The following is a 23388-nucleotide window of genomic DNA, read 5'->3' on the forward strand; positions in this document are numbered from 1 at the left end:
AAGAAATGCTAAGGCATATGTACAGTAAAGAAAGTACGACCAGTGACACAAGGAAACTTTGCCGTCGAAAAGCAGCTTAAGAAACAGACGGCTGATGATTTCTTTACTCGGCTCTCATACCTGTTCACTGAAGGCAATCTTTGAACTAACCATGTGGTCGAGCAGTGAAAGCATATATATCTCTTTTTGCGCACCGCCGCTCTTGACATCACATGTTTCCAGCGAACCCGAAAAAAAACGACTGGTACGATGAGGTATGTCGCGCTGTTTCAGAAAAAACAAAGATGTTTCCCATAGGGCCACGCTGCGTACAGGCGCGGTAACGCCTGGATACAGAAAGACGGCGAAAGAAGTTGCTTGTATGCTGTTATGTCTAAATTTAAGTTCCTTGCAAAGTTAATAAGGCTCCTACCTTATCCACCCTGTCGGAAAATCAACATAACAAAATAAGTAAAGGCTCTATCAAATGACGTTGAGCGACACCATAAGCTCCATGAGGATTGGAAAGGACCTCTCCGATCCATTCGAAACCAAACGAATATTCCAACAAGGAGAAGCAAAAAGTCGTCCGGTAAATGAGGACAAGCATTTCGTGTATTGCAAAAACAATAGCAGTTTAGAAATCAAATGGAAAATAAATCTTGCCAACAAGTGCTACTTTGGACTGAGTGGGCAATTGAGAAGTAAATTTCTTTTTCGACGAACAAAAATTACGCTTTACAAGTCGCTGATCATACCTGTCCTGGTATATGGTTTGGAGACATGGACGATGTCCAGAGGAAATTAGAGGCATAGTCGGAGTTATCGATAGAAAAGTTTGCCGGCAGATGTATGGTCTTGTTCGTGATGCTGACGGTAAACATCGAAGGAGGTGTGAAGATAGTGCAGCGATGAAAATCGCAAAGGCTTTGTTGGCTATATCATGTTATAGGAATGTATGAAGCTGTTCCAGCCAAGAAAGTACTTCAGTCGACATCACAGTTTGGAAACAGAGGAAGGGGGAGAAAGACTTGGCCTCCCTTGGCGTTCCTAATTGGTGTCAGCTATCGCGAACCAGGGATATCTGATGTGACTTGTTACACGAAACAGCAAAAATCGGTTAAGGAGATAAGCGTCAATTTATGATAATGATGAAGACTGATGTATATTGGAACGATTTTCCATCATACCTTGCCCAACTTGGCTTGAGAACAAAATATGACACTGAAGATGGCACAACGCCAAAACCGGTTTGTCTCCGAACTAGATTTGACACGGAATGACGGAGAATCCAGCCAAAATCAACAAAACAAAATGAATCTAACCTGAGAACCTTCGAAAAATATTTGCTAATTTCTCGGCCTGGACTTTTTTTTAAGTTTTGTCGTCCTGTTTTATCACCCTACCTCGGCTGCCAGCTCGAAAATGACTTATCTACAAATTATTTTCAAAAATGACCTGTCTGCGTGTTCATTAGAGTGCCGGCCTACATCCCATCTACATGTTTTTCGAAACGAACATTTTTTGAAACAGATATTGAGATATGGCGTTTTCGAAACGGCAACTGAGAAAGCGCGATATTCCACTGAGCAGTCGATTTGCTCTTCTGAATGAAAAAAACAATACAGAATTAAATATTTCAATGGTTTTCGCGCTTATACTATGCATTTACTTTTCTTTGACTTTAAGATATCTTTCTTCTTTTGTTGTTGTTATACAGGAAACTTTATAGTACCCGTCCAAAGTATTCAACAATATCAACGTGAATCTAAATACACACGAAAATATTCGACAACGACCAATTAGATTGAAGGTCAATTTGCTAATTCGGCACACTGCGAATGTTTGAGCAAAGTTGTTGTTGTACACTGGCAGAAAAGCTGGGACTAATTAACACAGAAAATGGAAATAATGTATTTAGAAAACTTAATTTATCTTATTTAAAGCTAATGTTGTTAAAACCAAAATAATATATACAATTATAATTTATGTAAAGTATAATAAATAAACTTTTTTAAAAAAGGTGTGTTTTCATTCAAATAAGATAGTTACGCTAATTTATCTCAAATTTCATTTTTCCATTTTCTGGGTTGACTTGGAATATGGGACTAAAATAAGAAATCATTATCATCCCCATAATTCATTTTACATAGAGCTGGCAAATATGCTTGTACCCGTGATTTTGTTATAGCTACTAAAAGCTCACTGTAAATTTCAACGACCGCTTGGAAGGAATAAGCTCGACTGACTGTTTGTGACCGCCATGGGAGTGGCACCGCCCCTTTGACCAAGCAATTTTCTATGTTTCGGGAGCCATAACTCGAAAAAAAATTAACAGATCGTAATAAGATTGGATGCATATATTTTCTATATAGCATGAAATATTTCTAGCAAAAATCGACGGGGTCGATTAAAAACCTCGTCCACTTTTATATATAAACGATTTTGAAAAGGGTCGTAAAAATAATAAGCTATCTCTAGTGAAAATACTTATGTATCAATGATATTTCACTTAGCAAGAGGAAAGTGGGAGACATTTTTTTTAATGGGCGGTACCAGGCCCCTATTCCAATCAAGCATTACACAACATTTCTAGAGCTTCAAAAAAAAAAATAAATTCCTTGTAACAAAACTCAAAAAAGCAATTTATCTGAAATGAATTGTACAATTGAAACTCACGCTGAGTATATAATATTCGGTTACACCCTTACTTAGACATCCTTACTTGTTTGAGTACCGTTTTGTAGGCCAACATCTTTATCAGAAAACAGGGTACTGCGCTGAACTGCAAATTTTAATGCTAGATGCATGTAAATGTGTTTTATTTTATTAATTTAATTGATATTAACATAATGAAAAATAAAAAAGACAAAAAATTAGCTAACACATATATAGTGGCAAAACAGCTTAAGTCATATAAATATTATCAAGCAAACGTTGTGGTAGTGAGATAAATACAAATTATTTCTTTCTATCTAGCGTAGGAGCCTCAAGTTCATTTCAGTGCCCTGATTTCAGGTAATGATTCAAACTTTTGAACCCTATCTTGAAAGCCTGTGAAAAATGAGTTTAGCTATTATGGCTAGTGTCCACAGAGACATTGCAATAACAGTAACAATATGTATATATCTGCTGCTGGTGAGGATGTTTGCAGGCGCCGTTTAGTAGAGTTATTCTGCGACATCTAGTGCAAATTATTCTCAACGCAAACAAAAGGCAAAGAAATGAATCCTTTTATTATATTATTTGTTTTGATCCAGTATCAATCACGAATAAAAACCGCTGTGAGTTAGAGGTCACAATTACAGCTCACGTTGTTCCCCGACAATCATGGTATCGGCCAACATTGACTAATTGACTGTGCTGAGATAATTTTTGCTGATTCGAACGAAGCTCACCAGCTCTTTGATCTTCATGATAGCTGACTCCTATTAAAGTCAAATCCTTCTCCATGTAATTTTTTCAACGCTGTGGAGGTATTAACTTTTCTAAGCTGCTGCCGTCTGGTGGTTAAAAAATACTCTCTGATCAGTGGAGTTTTCATTCAATCGCAAAACACGACGTAGCCGGTGTCTCTAGCTTCTCACAAGAAACCTTTTTATATGAGTCACTGACCAGAGCTAAAACTTACCTTTTCTGTTAAAATATGATTTACATTTTTGTATGCGGTCGACCATGACGTTGTCCATAATTTTTTATGCTATCAAATCAAAACCATGCCAGGCATTTATGTTGTCTTTTTTTGGTAGAATCTCTATGTCCGTCCTTATACCTTATTGCTTTTGTTGTTATTTCAGGAAATAACGACCTATCGCAGTTTTTGTCAAAAATATTTCATTTAAGAACTTGTTTTAAAAGCTCCCTATCTCGGCATGTAATTGGTATATCTGGAGTAATGTTACTCAACTTCTACAATACCTGGGTTGTGGTATTTTTAAGAACAGCTCTTTCAGGCTACCCGTTTTGAGAGGCTCGTCAATATTAGATCACAATTTTTTTATACTTGACCCTCTTTGCTGAAGATATGGGGAGTTACACTGTATCATAAAGTGGGAACAATGTAGATGAGCAAAATAAAGGAGCAAATAGGAATTAAAAGAAAAATAAAAGTAAAAGAAAGAAAAGGAAAGGTGTGTTAGCTTTGATGTCGATAAGATATTAACAAGTTATCGATTTTTATCGAAGTTTTATAAATATACTATCCATACCGAAGGTTATCGATAGATTATCAAAAAGTTATTAAAGAAAACTTAAATATTATTTGTCGAAAAGTTATAAAGAGTTATCGATTTGTTAACGAAATGTTATCGATTGGTTGTCGGAGTGTTACCAATTTGTTTTGACCATAGTATCTAAAAGTTATCGATATGGTACGGAATAGCTCTCCATTTATTATTAATAAGTCATCAATATGGCATCAAAAAGTTATCGATTGCTTATCAATAGGCTATCGAAATATTATGTAAAAACTTTACACTTCTTACCGCATTGTTACCAATTTTGTATAGGAATGTTATCGCTTTGTTAGATACGACTTTTCGGTTTATTGTAAAACAGATACCAATAAAGCTTCAAGATAAAACCAACGGCACAAATATCTATAACCTGACAATAAAAGGATGACAAAAAATCTATAAGACACGGTAATAATAAGTTACTTACAAATTCAGTTTTCTCATTTCCTGAAACGCGAACACAGGCAAGATTGGTTTCAGTATCGAAACCTATTAAGGTCATGTAATTTGGTATTCCTCCTTTCTTCAGCAGCGAATGCTTCAGACCCATTATTTTCCCTAACCATTACTACCGTAATGGTAGGTGGCAAAATACAAGGTTACCGACGGGCGTTTTGTTTCGGGGCTCATCCATTATTTACTGTTATGTTGGGCAATAATTTTAAAGGCCCCAATTTACATCGATACCCTGAGGGAGTGAATGCTTTTACCTTTAGCGCCTGTAGAAGAACATAATCAGATCTACCACCCATCTTAGAAAAGAATCGGTTCTACTATTACGAAAATTAAGGCATACACTCTGAGGACAATTATTTTGCTATTCACATACCGTGATGATTGTGAAGACTCAAGGTTCTTAAAGATAAGCCAAGATAAAGTTTTCTCCTCATGGTGATATTGCTCCGATTTTTTGACTGTTTGTTATATCAGTAAGCTCCCACTGCATAAGCTTTGAGGTTTAGGACTGTAAACAATAAGATATAGTGTTTTGGGCGCACGCTGTTTCGACAGTTTTTCTGAGGTGAGAAAGGTGGATCCTACCTAGATTCATAAGGAAAATTAAGTTGTTTGCTGAGGAAAAATTAGCAAGTGTCTGGTTGGGCGGTTGTGTCCTCACCCAATACACTTCCGTGCACGCCCACTCAACCTAACATGTCATCACAGACATGAGTCTGTCTTGCTCAACTTACGTCAGTATAATGTCATACATTTAACTGTGATCTATGTAGACTAAACCCTACATAACTAACGCATGTTCTGCATTTGGAGTGTTCACATATAACACATATCTTCTGTTGAACTCTCTTTCGAAACCAACTCGCCTAACAATACCCTCTCTATGGTCCAGCCCTGTTGAAACTAATTATTTGGGTCTTTTGTTAGACGGTATTGGGTTAAGTCAAAATATTGTTACTACAACTAGACCAAACTATTTGTCGACCACTCTTAAGAGACGGTTACGAGCTGTAAAAGTTGGGATGTCATAAGGTCATAAGGTCAAAAATACATATGTGGCTTATGATCAATTGAAAACTATGTAAAAAAAACCGAAAACTTAATTTGGTAGTACTTGCTTCTAAGTTTGTATGTTTGCTAAGGAATCTCAGGCCCTCTGCATACTCGTTTTTCCCATAAAGTGGAGATGACGAAACAGTTGGTGGTAAGGGTTTAAGGTCATATGTACGAACTGTTAAATATTCAGATCAACGCGATTCAGACGCACTTTCCAGGAAAGTTTGCTTTTCCTTTCTGGAAATTTAGATCCGATAACTTATGTTCCTGATTGATATGTTCCCGCTTACATTTTTCAGGAATGTCTATGTTGGAGTATTTAACCTTTCAGGCATACATTTTTTTTAAGTTGTCCTGATGAATCCTGGCCTGCCCATGGTATCCTAAATAGATTTATCGCCAAAAGAGATCCATTTTTTTTCATTTCCGCTGGGAAATCCAAGGATATTTCCAATACTTATCACCTCGTATGAGGCGAGCCGTGAAGTTAAACGTCAGTCAGAACGCAGGTAATTCTCTCAGATCTTGACAGTTAGTTACGTTTTCTAAGGTAATAAATGTTCGGCGGTCTGATGAAATAATTTCGGCCGAACGTTCAATTGAGAGGAGTAGGGGGTAATATGATGGGCCGATAAATATATCTGGCGAGCTGTTACAGTTTCACAAAGTCGTGTTGGGGTGTCTTTGTTCACTATAACAAATAGATCCCATCGTTTTCTTTTTTTTGGTGCATATTATTAACTTTTCTGCCCTAAATAATGCGCTAATATCAGGACGAGAAGTGCTTGGTTATAAGAGATAGCGGGGATTATATACATGTCGTAAGAGGCGACTAAAATACCAAATTGATTTAAATGGTTGTGCAGCGCAACCCTTTTAAGGGGTTGCCATCGCAATATATATCTTCAACCCAATTGTCAACCTCACCTACCTATGGCGAATCCTGTTTCTTTAACAGCCGAGGCTCTGGCGACCACAAGTTCCTCATGGATCTAGGGGTGAGAGGGCGGAATGGCCTAGAATTTTTCATGTTGTCATACCAAACCATCCCGAGCCGGTCGGGCTAGTCCTTTAATGGTGCTTGTTACCGGAACGTACCGGATATGTATCCGGCAAACGACCACCAGCATCGATAACACTCCCAAAGGTCTTCGGGGAGTGTCCTTATCGCTACAACAACAACAACAACAATTATGTTAAGAGAAAGTTGTGACTGTGGCCAATGACGGGGTTAAATGCATACACTGACTGCACGTTAAGGTTCAACAAGTTATGGAGATTTATTTTGTTTTGGTTTTTCCGACCGATACTTTGAAAACATCAGGATATTTTTCAATATTTTTGCATTTCCAAATGACGACCATGCTTTGCGATCAACGCGAATCTATACAAGGCAAGGCGAATTCTATACCAGATAATGTTCCCCACCAGCCGATTGCTTCCACTTCATTATTTTCCAAATAACACCTTGTACTACAACATGTCAGTTAACCGGAATCCATGAACATTTTCTTTTGACTTGACATTCTTCTGCAAGGCGCATTGTGTTGAATTCGCTTTGCCGGCGCCTGGTATAGATTCGCCTTGATATAAGGTGATAACAAAGCGAATTCAATCCAATTGACCGTCAGAAGAAGCACTCGGCTCGGAGTACGAGAAACGTGCGTGGTTCTTCATTTAAAAACACAAAATGATAAAGTCCAATAACTTAAATTTTGTATGTGGGACATGTTGTTCCATCTATCACAACAAAAATTGCAAAGCTTTATAGATCCGTCAATGTTATGTACGTCCGTATTTTTACGTATCTAGGCGTAGAATGCGTTGAAATGGACTTCCCACCCTACTTCCATTGCATACCGTGCATGCCTGGAACACACATGAACGGCACCAAATGTCGTGATATCAACGAATGTGAGCTTTATCATCCCTGCGATCCGAAAACGGAATGTATCAACTTGAATCGCGGTTTCCGATGCGAAACATGTCCACTAGGCTTTGAAGGAAACCATGGCGGAGGTAAGAGAATATCTTTTATCTTGACTTCCCGTACAAAATTATGTAAGATATGGTGTTATATTTCATTCAGGATTATATGCTGAATATATTGGACCAGATTTTCGCAAGCAAACCTGTAATGATATCGACGAATGTGCTAAGGGATTTGCCAAATGTCATGCGCATTCTGTTTGCGTGAATACTATTGTAAGATAAATTTGTGCCGTGGATTTCTATACAAACTTGTTATTAACAAATAATATGCCTTTATACTATAGGGATCTTATCAGTGCAAGTGCATTGACGGCTTTTTCTCCAATGGAACCGATATTTGTATACCCACTTCGGATATATGTCCCGATGGTGCTGTTTGTGATCACAATGCCTTCTGTGTTCTTAGGGACGACTTTAAGTACACTTGCAGATGTAACGTTGGTTGGGCTGGCAATGGCTTTATTTGCGGACGAGATCGCGATCTCGACGGATGGGCCGATTTTGAGCTGAATTGCCCAGACATGCATTGCAGACGTGATAATTGTCCCGATTTACCCAACTCGGGTCAGGAGGATGTGGATAATGATGGCATAGGTGATGGTTGTGATGATGATGCCGATGGTGATGGTGAGAAGAACGACAAGGACAATTGTCCATATGACTATAATGACGATCAGTCCGATTCGGATCACGATGGCGTTGGTGATGCTTGTGATAATTGTCCTTTTGTGCCGAATCGCAAACAATTGGATTCCGATCATGATGGCATGGGAAACGATTGTGATGACGATATTGATAACGATAATATTATAAATATGTACGACAATTGTCAAACAGTGCCCAACCCAAATCAGTCTGATGTTGATAATGATGGTATCGGTGATGCTTGTGATAATTGTCCAACTATACCAAATCCATCGCAAGAAGATAGAGATAATGATTTGGTTGGTGACGCGTGTGATTCGGATATTGATGGAGACGACGATGGTATACAGGATAGTGAGGATAATTGTAACTCTATAAGTAATTCTGATCAGCTGGATACCGACGGAGATGGAAAGTAAGTAGAAATAGTAGAACTCGATTAATAAAAACTTAATAAACTATTTTCTGATGACTTTAGGGGCGACGCTTGTGATGACGATATGGATGGTGATGGTATACCAAATCATCGCGATAATTGTCCTTTAGTTCGGAATCCAGATCAAACTGACTTAAATCGTAAGTATTAGGATTTTTTAAACTCGAAACGTGTTCTACGTTTTGAGCTAAATATTACCTCCAATTTTATAGGTTTTTAATACCTCCTGCGAGGTATTAAAAACCTCGCTCAGCAATAGGCACATCCCTATAGGCTGACTACACAATACCATCTTTTATTATCCTTACTGTGACTTTGGTGGCAGCAGTTGGGTGCTGAGCCCTACCACATCGAAGGTCCTGAGTTCTAGTCCCTACAAAGCACAATTCCTCATGGATCTAGGGGGCGGAATGGCCTTGAAGGTTCCATTTGGTCATACTTAATCGTTCCCGAGATGGTCGGGCTAGTACCTCGATGATGCTTGTTACCGGACCGTACCGGATCTGCATCCGGCAAAGTACCATGAACATCGAAAATACTCCCCAAGAGGGGAGTGTCTTTATCGCTACAACAACAACAATAAAGTTTTTTAGGCATGTGCGCCCCTCAATAAAAATTCATCTGTTGTGCAAAGGAGCACGACGTTAACTGGGGAAGACGCTCATCCTAAATCTTCTCTGAGATAATCGCGCAAAGTATTTATCTTTTTTGTGTCTGTGCGAACTCACAAACAGATGAAGTGTGATCTTGAGACAATGGATCTTTGAAGTTTCGACGCCTTTAGTTCTTTAGAAGATCGTCAGACAAAACAACTCGGTACCAAGCACTTTCTGACTAGCCCTGCTTAGTATTTTATTTCGGCACTCAAAGCTTTCCAATTCATCAGATTTTCCCATGACCTTTATATATCATTATTAAATCAAACGGTAAAAACCTTAACGACTAGATTACAGGTTAACTTAGTACTATTTAACAATTTTAAAATGAGGTTTACTGAGATAAGTAATAAGACTCAATGCGTGCCTTAAACAGAGACCTTGGCATTGCAAAGTCCAGATCAACGCTTCTGGATAGGCGATTAAATTCAACAAGACCTCGTAGAAGAGTTGCGAAACTGAGGTAATTCGAATGCAGCACTTCAACGCGGAAAGTACTGTGAAACCGGAGAGCTCTGCTAGGGACACTGAAAGTCAACTGCCCGAGTAGTTCTGGTTGGGAAGGTACAAATAAAGGCTAGAAAAATGGAAATTTGGGCTGCATTCTACTCGAAGTATCTGCTTGTCATTCGATCTTACGGACCCCTGCAGTATCTTCCGGGCGGAGCTCTTTGCCATAAAAAGAGCAGATTGAAATGGTCAGAAAAGATCCCGAATGGATATATGGAGGAGGCCGGTCAGAACGTCCACCACTTGGTTATCTTATGGGAAGAGACTAGGATGATTCTATAGAGTTTGATCTCAGCAGAAGCTGTTAGGATTCAGAGGCATATGAGTCGATCCATATTTTATCTTTGCAAGGATTGCAAGAAAGGCGAATCAGATATCTGTGCGCATGGTTTTTTGGCAGTCTGGCGAGGGTAGGAAAGGTGTATATTTCTTTCCTACTTAGGGTAGTTGTTGGAAGTAAATTCGACTGCGCGTCAACCCGGCACTGAAAGAGGGTATTCACAAAGTACAGTAGAATATTGTATGTATGTTTTTTGAAACTCTCTAGGCTAGGCGCGCAGTAGTTAAATAACTCGCTACAAAACGAGTTGTGCCTAATAGATCTAATGAAATAAGTTTGTAATTACAACTCAGATATGAGTTTAACGCGACCCTGCAATGACTTTAGCATCATTGAGCTTTGATCTATATTTTGTCTCGAGATAAAGTTATTACAAAAAAAAAACCCTACAAAATAATTATTATTAATTACATATTACTTCATAATTCATCATTTCATTCAGGCAATGGTAAGGGTGATATTTGCGAATATGATGAGGACGAGGATGGAACACCGAACTTTATCGATAACTGCCCGAACAATTCGATGATATATTCGACTGATTTCCGTACGATACGTTCGGTTATACTAGATCCTGAAGGTGATGCACAACGTGACCCTAATTGGGAAGTGCATGCCAATGGTTCGGAAATTGTGCAGACGCTCAACAGTGATCCGGGATTGGTAGTCGGTCACGACGCTTTTGGTGGTGTAGACTTTGAGGGCACCTTTTATGTTAACGATGACACAGATGATGATTATGTCGGTTTTATATTTAGTTATCAAAGCAATCGAAAATTCTACGTTGTAATGTGGAAGAAAGCAGCACAAACTTATTGGGAATCGACACCATTCCGTGCTTCATCTGAGCCGGGTATACAAATAAAATTGGTTGACAGCATAAGTGGACCTGGTTCTATGTTACGTAATAGCCTTTGGCATTCAGGTGATACACCAGATCAAGTGAAACTGTTGTGGAAAGATCCATTGAATATAGGTTGGAAGGAGAAGACGTCATATCGTTGGTCTTTGGTGCATCGGCCGGCTATTGGGCTTATACGTTTGCGGTAATTTATTTGAATATACCAAATTTTTACACACTATAAAATAATGACAAACATATTTTGTGATTCCAGCATGTATGAAGGTGACCATCTGGTTTTAGACTCTCACAATGTTTATGACTCGACGTTGAAAGGTGGCCGTTTGGGCGTTTTTTGTTTCTCCCAAGAGATGATAATTTGGTCAGATTTGATTTATAAATGCAACAGTGAGTACCTTATTTTTACGTTTTTTTCGTATTTATGCAAATTCCCAATTAAATTTCTCTCAGCTCATGTGCCCGGTCTTATATATAGTGAATTGCCGCATAATCTGAAACAGAAAGTTGAAGTGGAAAGATAGGCGGAATAGGCATTTGGAAACACACAAAAGAAACGGAGCAACTTTTTCCTCTACGCAGATGAACTAACACTCTGGTTGGCTGTTGCTTCCATTTCAGTTGTTAGCTTGGTATCGAAGTTGGGACTGGAGTACTCAAAGCTCCCTGTAACTGAAAATGTAATACTACTTTATGTTATAATGTCCCCGTCCCTTCAGTAAGTTAAGCTTAAGTATAGGTAAATTATTTAATAAATTCTAACCGAAATACTAAATTAACGAAGCTGAGTTACATTTCTGAAGAATATTTTAGATACGGTGAGTTGAAAAATCTATAAATATCAGGTAAAAATAAGCTCTTTTTCCTAAGCGACACTTTTTTGGCTAAACAAGTAAGTTGTTATTTTGTTTGAACACAGTCTTTTGAAGGCTCTTCCCCTTTTCTCTTCCAAATTGAGTTTTCACAACAATTTTCTCTCACATAATCACATCTCGTAGCTTTGATACAGCGCCTAGCTTCCACGTAAATAACACTAAATCCGTATTCTTCGAATTGATAGTCATTTGCCCTTTATGGTTACTAAACGTCCTCTGCGTAAGCCGAGAATTTGGTTAGTTCCACGACAAAGCCGCTTATGCAGCTGGTTGGTGATCTGCGTCCATGGCAGATGTGATTATACCCCACTATCTCTCGAACTGACACCGTGATTTATGTAGAACGAAATTGTGAGATAATCTTCTTACAAATTAATATGTAGCCGATCTAAGACCGAGCGTACATCACACGCGACTATAACATTTTTTCGAATTTCGATATTGGTTGTCTCGTCACTTCCGCTTGCGACCTGCGGTATGATATGCCAACACCACTATGGGCGCATATTGTGATCCCGATTTCAGAGAAAATATTTAGATATGCTAACGACACACAGTCCAGACGGGCCAATCTGCAGACATAACTATATCTCGAGGAAGCACAATCCATACAACTCCAAATCCCGATAGCACACAGTTCAGAAAAATTTTGTGTAATTTAAGAAAAAAGAGGGGGGTGAAATGTAAATAAATTTTACTTCTGTGGCTTTAATGTTGTCCGCAAATTACTGTAAAATTTACAAATCTTGCAATCGATTTCTAGTAGGTTAGGTTGGTGGTAGCTGCCCTAATAAGAGAAGCTCATTTGGACAACATGAAGGTCCGTTGTGATACATATACAATAAAATAACGGTGACGTAGATATAGCTACTTAGAGAATCTTTGGGTAGCAACGATAAAGCTCCGAATGCTACCGATCTCAAATTTGGATAAATCCTCGGGAGATCCAAGTGAGTCGCGACCGAAGTACTTTCGCCTAGTTCTAGAAAAAGCTGGGCAATCAAGCATAAAGTGATTTGGTGATTCCACCTTATCATCCTCCATAGAGCTGCAGCAGGAAGCAGTTTCCAGTATACTGAGACGTACCGCATGGATACCCATGGGACAGTGCCCTGTCAAAATCCCAATGACCATTGATAGGTGAGCCTTAGTGAACCCAATTATTTCAGCAGACCTCCTGCCATCCACTTTCGGCCAGAAAGATCTTGCTACCCTGCAAGAGGTGGTGTCCGCCCAACGTTTGCTGAGCTGACTCGAGGCCCAGCTATGGAGGAGCAATCCACAGGTGGCCAGCGGGATCCCGAAATCTCTACAGCCATCTTCATCCGGTTCAGTTGTACCGATGCGAGCTAAGAGATCCGCTTGACAGTTAACGACCGGGCCGCGGCCGCCTTTCCCACAATAACTACTGGATATATGTTCAGCATGACGTTCAGTGCCAAGATAGGTGTTGTTCTGAGAGCGCCGCTTATACCGATCAGCGCCATCCGTTGCACTGACACTAACATTTTGGAGGTGCTCGCCATGTCCAGTGCTTTCCACCAGACCAGCACCACATAGAACAGAATCGGTTTGACCACCATCTCATAAAGCCAGTGCACTACTCCTGGCGAGAGTCCCAACTCTTTCCGATAGCCCCTCTGCAGCAGTACAAGGCAACCGAGGTCTTCCTGAAATAATTAAGTATAAATAGAAAAGGCTCTGACTTTGGAAGTCGGATAATGAAATTCTTTCTCTTTTATACATAATTTCTTAACCTATACATTCATAATTATTCTAACACTAACAAACTAAAAATATGTACATTTGTAATAATAGTATGCAAAGTCAACAGATTGCTTCAGTGGTCTATTTATGTAAACCATGTAAAATGGTTGTGTGTGTGAATATTTTGGTGATTAACATTAACAAACTAACACTGAAAATTAGACATTCCGATCGGCACGTGTATTGACCGGCGTAACTAGCTGAGCAAAAATATGAAGGTGTGAAATGCAAGGGTTTCTTATTCGACATACCTACAAACAAACACACGCATTTCATGTACTATGTTTTTCTAGTTCTCTGGTTGAATGTCAAAAACATTCTGCGCTAGAAGTAGAAATGTCAAAGCAGCTAAAAAAGTAACCATCTGTATGGTTTTGCCATAATGAAATTGTTTAGCTAGTTGGAGCGTTTTTTTCGAGCTCGCGTAATAAAAAAACCCCTATTGTAATATGACTGCGTGTGGCAGGTTCATAAATATGCATTGGCATAGAAGTTCATAATGCATAATGCCGCAAATGTATTGCATAAGTGGGCATGATGCTTATTGCTACACAATCTTCCACATTGGGCCTCCAGGACAGTTTCTTGTCCAAAACCATCCCCAAGTATTTGACCCCATCAGAAAGTATCAACGGTACCCCTCCAATCGAGGGAGTTCTGAAATCGGTCATCTTATATCTACTTGTAAAAAGAACTAATTCCGTGTTCCCCTGGTTGACCGCCAATCCACACGATACAGCCCACCTAGCCACAGTATCCAGGTAGCCCTGCAGAACACCGCGCAGGGTGCCCAGAAATTTGCCTCTGACTAGGATAGCGAGAGCATCTGCATAGGCAATCACCCGACAACCATTGGCTTCCAGCTCTACAAGAAACTCGTTGACTACCACAACCCAGAGCAGAGGAGATAGGACAACCCCAGTGGCGTGCCCCTGCACACCTTCCTCTCAATTATGGCCCCTCCCCACTCCGCTGCGACAATTCTGCCGCATAGAAGTTTCCTAAAAAATTCAATCAGAGCCGCCTCGACTACTAATCCCACCAGAGCTCTTTCGATTGCCCCGGTAAGACATTGGTAAAAGCCCCGTCGATGTCTAGAAAGGCACCCAGAGCAAACTCTTTGTGTTCTAGGGACACCTGTATTTGCTTTAAAATCGAACGGAGAGCCGTTTTCGTCGATCTGCCTTTACAATATGCATGCTGCGAAGCCGACAGTAAACCCCTAGGATTTTCGAGTAGCTTCAACATACTTCAAAACTCGGTGAAAATGCAAGGGAAAAACGTTCGCTAGGTGGCGCAGAGATCGTGATATTTGATTAGCTCTTCCGTGTTTCGGTAGATCTGAATCTTTGATTAAAGCTTACAGTTCTAATAAAATACGAATTTTGGATAAAAAATTCTTGTAGATGCGGCAGGGATCGAGAAATTCAAACAAGACTTTGGATCGAACTAGAAACTTGGGACCTCACAATTATTACATGCCAAAGAGACAATGCAAAAAAAAGGAGAAACAATTTCAGAAATATGACGTACATGTTGAGATTATTCGAACCTTCATAAGAAATTTGCAATTTTTGGTTCCAGTTTTAAGTAACTTTCCCGTAAGCTAGGGGTTTGAAATTTAAAATGCCGTCCAGAGGCCAAAAACAGTGCAACAAATTGATAATACGGTGTTAGGAAAATGATAACTCTCCGAAAACAAATAAATAACCTTCTTACAACATATCGAAGACATTTCGATAATATTTCAAAAACCAATTGATAACTGTTCGTTAACAAACTGGTAACACTCTCGTAACTCCCCAGCGGGTTAAGTGGCTTAGAATATACCCACGGTAGGTATGCCTGTTGTAAGAGGCGATAAAAATACCAAATTGATTCAAGGGGTTGTGTAGCGCAACCCTCTAAAGGGGTTGCCAGAGCAACATATGACTTATCTAACCCAATTGTTAACCTCACCTACCCGTGGCGAATCCTGTTTCATTAACAGGCGAGGCTCTGGCGACCCCGAACTTCTGATGGATTTAGGGGATTGGACGGCGGCATGGCCTAGAAGGTTTCATGTGGTCATACCACATCGTTCCCGAGAGGGTCGGGCTAGTACCTTTATGGTGCTTGTTACCTGAACGTACCGGATCTGCATCCGGCAAAGGAGCATTAACATCGATAAAACTCCCCAAGGCCTTCGGGGAGTGTCCATATCGCTACAACAACAACAACAACACCAACAACAACAGCAACAACATCAACTCTCTGAACAAATCCTTAACATTTTGAAAACATATCGAAAACACAAAGTTGGGAACGCTCCGGTAACAAATCTAAAAAGCTCTGTTAACATATCCAAATATTTCGATAAATTTTCCATAAGAAAACGATAATATGCCGAAAACAAATGGGCGAATTTCAGATAAAAATCGATATATTTCGATTACAAATAAATAATTTATTTATAAAATGTCGATAAATTGTTTATAAATAATCGACAGATTTCGATAAGTATTCGATAAACACCCGAAATTTCGTTTAAAAAAAAGATAAGAGATCGATAAACTTTGTTATCTGTAGCACATTCATTACACATCGTTAACATATTGAAAACTCTTGTGTTAATTGATAACTCGTCGATATGAAATTGATGATAAGTTCATATTACGTCGATAATGCACCCATTACAGACCGTTGACATTTAGTCCAGTTTCGGTTTTGACTTCTTATCGTTCCTTTTCCTAAACATTTCGTATTTTTTCTTTCCTTGCGCTTACGTACTTTACCTTTCTTTTCTTTGTCTTGGCTTTGCAACTTATGACCATACCCATCATTACCGAAATCATTATCATACTGTAACGAATATTAGCAACACTAGGGGGTACTGTCATCTCTAAGCCGATGCTAAGCAGTGACGTGAATGCACATCAATAATTAAATCATTGTGTCTACACATATGTGCGTACACGCAGCAGAGAAGCAACGCACAAACACATGCAGATATCTTATCTGAGATATGCAATTATAATTGTGGAAGTGTCGCTCACAAACACACGCGCATTTGAGATCTATACACGTACGTCTGTAGTTATAATTATAACAGATAACCAACTAGTAGATTCTAGAACAGAAGCGCCTAGAAGATGCAAAGAGGAAATCAAATAGTATAAAAGGCTTCAACAAAGAGGCGCTACAATCAGTTTCGATTAAGCACGCTATCTGTCGAGCAATAGAAGTGTTATTTTGAAAGTACTTGAATAAAGGCCATTTTACATTATTAAATATTGGAGTTATTTATTCAACAATTTAGTGATTCGAACGTTAGTAGAAGATTGCAAATAAGAGGATTTGCAGTAAATTCGTTACAATTGGTATCAGAAGAGGAATTGTTGAATAAATTTCAGAGGACAACAAGGACATGCAAAGAACAGCGAATTGAAGATCCGGCAACTGAAGAAGGAGTTGGGGAGCCGTGGATTGAATACAACCGGCATTAAACTCGAACTTCAGGCATGAATACGAGAGGCAATGGAAGCAGAAGGAATTAACGTGGAAGAGTATGTCTTTCATCTTGATGTCGACGAGACAACAAAAATTGAAGAGAAAAATGAAACATTGCAGACAGTTACGAGCACAGACTTGAACATGATTTTAGCTGCAATATCTGCTCAAACATCGACAGTGTCATCTCAACTGGCAGAACAGAAGGCACATATGGCATCTCAACTAGAATCCCAGGAGAACCGTATAACATCCAAGATGGAAGAACAGAAGACACGTATTACAGAAATGTCGTCAGAAATAACATCGAAGATTGAAGCACAAGAAACGCGTATTTCAGAAATGTCGACACAGATTACATCCAAGATGGAAGCACAAGAGGAGCGCTTATCATTGCAGGTGGCACAAATGTCTTCGCAGTTAGAAGCACAGAATACAAAAGTTGTACAGCTCGAGGACAAAATGGATGCCGAGATAGAAGCTTTGAAAAGTCGTATACAGGAGTTGCAAATAAATCGCCCAACAGTTTCAGCGAGTATACCAAAGGTAAATACACCATCCTTTGATTGTTCTGTTCCTTTTCAGGTCTTAAAGCTACAGTTTGAGAAGACCGCAGCAGTAAACAACTGGAATGCTGAAGATAAAGCTCCAGCTCTGTTCGTGGCACTGAAAGGGCCTGCCGCGGAAATCTTACAGACTATTCCAGAGTACGAACGGAACAGTTATGACGCATTGATGGCTGCTGTAGAACGAAGGTACGGAAGAGAACACAGGAAACAGATATACCAATTAGAATTGGAAAATCGTTACCAAAAAGCTAATGAGACTTTGCAAGAGTTTGCTTCGGATGTTGAAAGGTTGGCTCATTTGGAAAATGCGGACGCACCCGTGTAATACACCGGGAGGGTAAAAATCCATAGTTTTATAAATGCCATACGAGACGTAGAAACGAAGCGAGCGACATATGCAAACCCAAAACCCACATTCGCAGAAACGGTATCCCATGCGCTGACCCAGGGAACAGCGTCACTTTTGAGTAAGCCCACATACAAAGCTCATCGCGTGGAAGTGGAAAGGCCAGACTGGGTATACACAATTTTGGAAGCATTAAAAGGAACGCAACAGAAAAACGATGGTGCTGTCAAATGCTTTAAATGTGGAAATCCAGGGCATATTGCACGTTATTGCATATCAATCCTAACAGTTCCAGCAATGTGGGTGGCCGTAAAGGCAGATCTGAAGGAGAGGAGCAAATCTCAAAATCCACTCAATCGTTAAACTAAAGCGAGTCAGCCGCAAGGGCGACAGCTGGCTCCCTCAATTGAATGCCCCATAATCTCTATCTCGCAAGGAAGAAGATCAAGCAATCTTACTGTCGGAGGACATGTGGATGGAAAGAAACGTTTACTGACTGTAGATAAGGGTGCATCCCATTCCATCATTCGGTCAGATTTAGTCAATAAGAAGATAAGACCATTGCTTGGAGCATGATTATGTACAAGCACGGGAGACGATACTCAGGTAATTGGAGAAGAAGCATGTGAAGTAGCAATTGGGAACGTCACGGTACTACACAATTTTATAGTGGCAGAGATTGTTGATGAAATCATAATTGGAGTGGATTTCTTAATCGACCAAGATATCAGGATCGATATGCAAAGCAAGACGATGCGATATAAGAACATGGATGTGTCACTTAATTTCGGCTACGAGAGAGGCTACAGCAGTAAACGAGTGATGGTGGAAGAGAGTCAGCAAATACCACCAAAATCCGAAGCAGTCATATGGGCAAAGGTTGATGGAGATTGTGGGACAAAGAAGTTGTGGGTTGCCTAAGCAGCAAACAAATCAGCACCGAACATACTTGTAGGAAAAACCCTGGCTATGACAAAGTAAGAGTACTCAATGAGTTCAAGTCACCACTCAAACTGACCAATGGAGCTATTTTGGGCAGATGCCAAGAGGCTGAAGTGGTTATTAACTGTGAACAGCTCCAGGAACATGTTTCATCTAGTAATACTGATCTTTCAAATGACATCACGGCATGGACGGAAGGGCTAGAGGAAGATTATCTGAGTAAGGCAAAGCAACTGCTCCTAAAGTACGCAAACATATTTGACCAGGATGGTTCCAAACCAGGCCGCACCAATGTTGTGAAACATAAAAATGACACCGGAGACGCGAGGCCGATACGTCAGGCTCCTCGGAGTGTTCCACTGGCAAAACGGGAAGTTGTGAATCAAATCGCACAAGAAAAGAGCAACAGAGGTCATCGAACCGCCAGCTAGTCTATGGAGCTCACCTGTGGTACTTGTGAAGAAGAAGGATGGGAAAATGAGGTTTTGCGTGGACTACCGTAAGTTGAACGATGTCACGAAAAGGGATAGCTACACATTGCCAAGAATTGACGATACTCTGGATTCGCTCTCTGGTATGAAATGGTTTTCCACGCTGGACTTGAAAAGCGGATACTGGCAAGTTGAGGTGAAGGAGGAAAATAAAGAGAAAACAGCCTTCAGTGTCAGTGATGGTCTTTGGCAATTTACAGTGATGCCTTTTGGACTTTGTAATGCACCAGCTACTTTTGAGAGACTCATGGATCAGGTATTGAAAGGACTGCACTGGAAAACATGCTTGGTATACCTGGACGACATCATCGTATTGGGCAAGAACTTCGATGAACATCTTAAAAACTTGGAGGAAGTTTTCCAGAGAATAGCTGGCGCTGGTCTGAAACTAAGCCCTAAAAAGTGTGCGCTGTTTAAAAAGGAAGCAAATTATATGGGTCAAAAGGTAACGACAGAAGATATCCGCACAGCAAATGAAAAGATAGAGGCCGTTAAGGATTGGCAAAGACCACAGAACTTGCATGAATTAAGAAGTTTCCTTGGGCTGTGCACATATTACCGGCGATTTGTACCAAACTTTTCCAGCGTAGCCCATAACCTCTATAAGATTAGAAGAAAAATAAAGCTTTTGAATGGAAGAAGGAGCAAGAAGTAGCTTTCCAAACATTGAAAGAGCGTTTGTGCACTGCCCCAATGTTGGCATATCCGATTCCAGGAGCAACCTTTATTCTAGATACAGATGCGAGTGGATATGCTATAGGAAGCGTTTTATCCCAAGTGGTCGTTGGACAGGAGAAGGTAGTTGCATACTACAGCCGTTCGATTTGAAAACCAGAGAGGAACTATTGCGTTACACGGATAGAGCTGTTGGCATTGGTAAAGTGCATTAAACATTTTCACAAATATCTCTACGGCCATCGATTCCGCGTCAGGACAGATCACGCAGCGTTGAAATGGCTTCTGTAGTTCCGTAATCCAGAACTACAATTGGCACGGTGGATCAAGCAGCTACAAAGCTATGACTATTCCATTAAACATCGGAAAGGTAGTACCCATGGGAATGCCGGTGCAATGTCACGAAGACCATGTAGTTTGCAATGCAAGCACTGTTCAAAGGCCGAGGCTAAAGAAGACATTATAGATGTCCGGCTAATGATTATAACATGTACAGAGGAATGGGACAAGGAACAGCTAAGGAAGTGACAGCTACAAGATACAGATCTGTCACATGTTATACAAGGGCTCGAACGAAACGAAAGACCAAATAGAGAGGAGATGTCAGCAGAGAGTCCCATTGCGAAGCCATATTTAACATAGTGGAACAGTTTAGAATTGATATCCGGTTGCTTGCATCGAATATAGGAGAGTGAGAATGGTCAATGCAAGAAGAAACTGATAGCTGTTCCCAGAAAGAGGATTCCTGACGTGCTCAGCGAGCTACATAAAGGTCTAAGCGGAGGTCATCTTGGAATCATGAAGACGCTCGAGAAGATTAAACAGAGATTCTATTGGGTTGGTTGCCGTCAGTCGGTCACTGAGTGTATTGCGAACTGTGAGGTTTGCAGCAGAGCAAAAGGGCCCAAAACCCGAAGTCATGGCCAGATGAAGCAATATAACTCAGGTGCGCCATTTGAAAGGATCGCTATGGATGTCGCAGGTCCATTTCCTACTAGCAACTGCGGAAACAAATATGTACTGGTAGTTATGGATTATTTCAACAAATAGCCAGAGGTATACCCAATCCCAAATCAAGAAGCGGAAACAGTAGCAGAAGTGTTTATAAACAATTGGGTTGCAAAGTATGGTGTACCAATGGAGTTACATTCTGACCAAGGCAGGAATTTCGAATTTTACAACAACCACATGAAAATTTGCAATTTTTTTTTGCAAATATCTCCGAAAAGAAATAAGATAATTTCCGCTTTCAGAATCGTGGTCCTGGGATCAAGACGCGTCTTTTGACACCCCTCCGGATATTTTTGGACGAGTTTTAGCAGTTGTACCCTAAAGTAAACAGTTACCAATTTCGATAACAAATTGATAACTTTGTGACAATATTTTGATAAATTTTTGATAAATATTGGATAGCTTTTCGAGAGTAAAATGATAATTTTTTGATAATAAATCGATAACTTTTCGATATCAAATCGTTAGCTATTTGATAAAATATCGATACGTTTTTGATAAATAATTGACGAGCTTTCTATAATAACTCGATAAAATTTCGATAAGAAACCGATGACGGTTAACAAATCGGCTTCCCAATGATAACCTTTGCTTTTGGTCGCAAATTTATAACACTTCGATAACAAATCGATTACTCGTCTATACCTCGCCGTTAGGAAACCCATAACCACCGATAACTCGTCGTTAAAAATTCTTTAATAAATTCATAAACGCCTTGCTTTGCTTTGCTGTCTCATTTTGCTGATATCAACTCTAACACCTTCATTGTTCCCGCACTTAATTACAATGTAGTGAATTCACTCACGGTTACATTCTGTATTCCCCTATACATCATACCAATACCGCCTACACTTACATTCTATACTCCCCCATATAGCCTACTTTTTCCGAAGACTATGCTTACGCCTACATTCTGGACGCCTCCATACCCATCATAAAAACTTTTTAAATAGGTCGACACGATGAAATCAGACTCCAAAATGCGATGTAAAAATATCAGGAATCCGTCTTTTTCGCTACTTCACGTAAGAATATAACTCAATAACCATAACCAGATTAGGAAATGCGAATATGCAGCGTAACGGAAACCTTTAGATAAGTATGTACAATTGCATCTCTGTGTGTGAACGTTTTTCAAATTTTATCGACCTCTGTATTTGAATGCCATTTATTTGGTTTCATTTTAATTTAGATAAATATGTAACAATACACAATTTCATACAGTTCAGCCATATGAGATTTCAAATATTCAAACAATTTACCCATCTGCATTTTGATAGAAACCATAATGATCTCAATTAAAAGCTGTCAATGTAAACCGCATTTATCATTGCGCTTACGACTGGGTATCTGCGTGGAAAAACAAAGCAGGAGGCAAATTCAGGCGAAGCGATTTCATATAAAGCAAACATATTTGAGGCAAAATAATAGCAACTGAAAGAACATCATCACAACAAAATGTGCGACATTCAAATCGGTTGTGAAAATGTGGTATAAACCATCAAAATATACAAAAAGCTGATGAATGCTTTCAATATTGACAAAGTGTGGATGTAGAATTGCTAAACTATTTTATTCGCACTTAAAACCAATGTACGTCGTATAATCGGATAGGATCATATTTTCAGTTGATGAGAGTACAAGTAGACGTACATATGTTTGAGTGCATTAGCGTCTAAACGAAACGAATGTGCAATATTAGGAATAAAAAAAAAATAAATCAATGTAATGCGCAATAACCTCCGAAGAGATCTAAAGCCGAGCTTCTCTTCCAATTTGCGACGAGCTCCTCTTGAATTTCCCTACAAATTGGCCGGGCGGGACCTACATGTTTTATGCCGACTCCGAACGGCTCTGCAAGGCATATGAGTTTTCACTGAGAGCTTTTCATGGCAGAAATACACCCGGAGCGCTTGCCAAACACTGCCGAGGGGCGAACCCGCTTAGAAACATTTTCTTCTCATCGAAAAACCTTATTTCTAAAATTTTGATGTTGCTTTGCCCGGGGTGTGAACACAGGGCATACAGTGTGGTAGGCGGAGCACGCTACCATCACACC

The 23388-nt window shown here is 39.8% G+C and overlaps 1 protein-coding gene across 7 annotated transcripts in view; it reads left to right on the plus strand.

The window, feature by feature from the left end:
• The window catches only part of LOC137244071 (cartilage oligomeric matrix protein-like), a 121464-nt gene extending 109521 nt beyond the window's left edge, over positions 1-11943 (plus strand). For 6 of the 7 annotated variants that reach the window (XM_067772581.1, XM_067772583.1, XM_067772580.1 and 3 more), the window contains 7 exons: positions 7539-7745; positions 7816-7931; positions 8003-8778; positions 8842-8939; positions 10748-11351; positions 11421-11554; positions 11618-11943. In XM_067772581.1, coding sequence (XP_067628682.1) covers positions 7539-7745; positions 7816-7931; positions 8003-8778; positions 8842-8939; positions 10748-11351; positions 11421-11554; positions 11618-11688 — 2006 coding nt within the window. In that variant the 3' untranslated portion in view covers positions 11689-11943. Of the gene's footprint in view, positions 1-1699; positions 1983-7538; positions 7746-7815; positions 7932-8002; positions 8779-8841; positions 8940-10747; positions 11352-11420; positions 11555-11617 lie in introns of those variants that run through there. The other variant, XM_067772585.1, reaches the window with a different exon arrangement.
• The last annotated feature ends 11445 nt before the right edge of the window (positions 11944-23388 follow it).

This window comes from Eurosta solidaginis, chromosome 3 (genome assembly GCF_040869045.1).
Source record: "Eurosta solidaginis isolate ZX-2024a chromosome 3, ASM4086904v1, whole genome shotgun sequence".
Classification (NCBI taxonomy): Eukaryota; Metazoa; Arthropoda; class Insecta; order Diptera; family Tephritidae; genus Eurosta; species Eurosta solidaginis.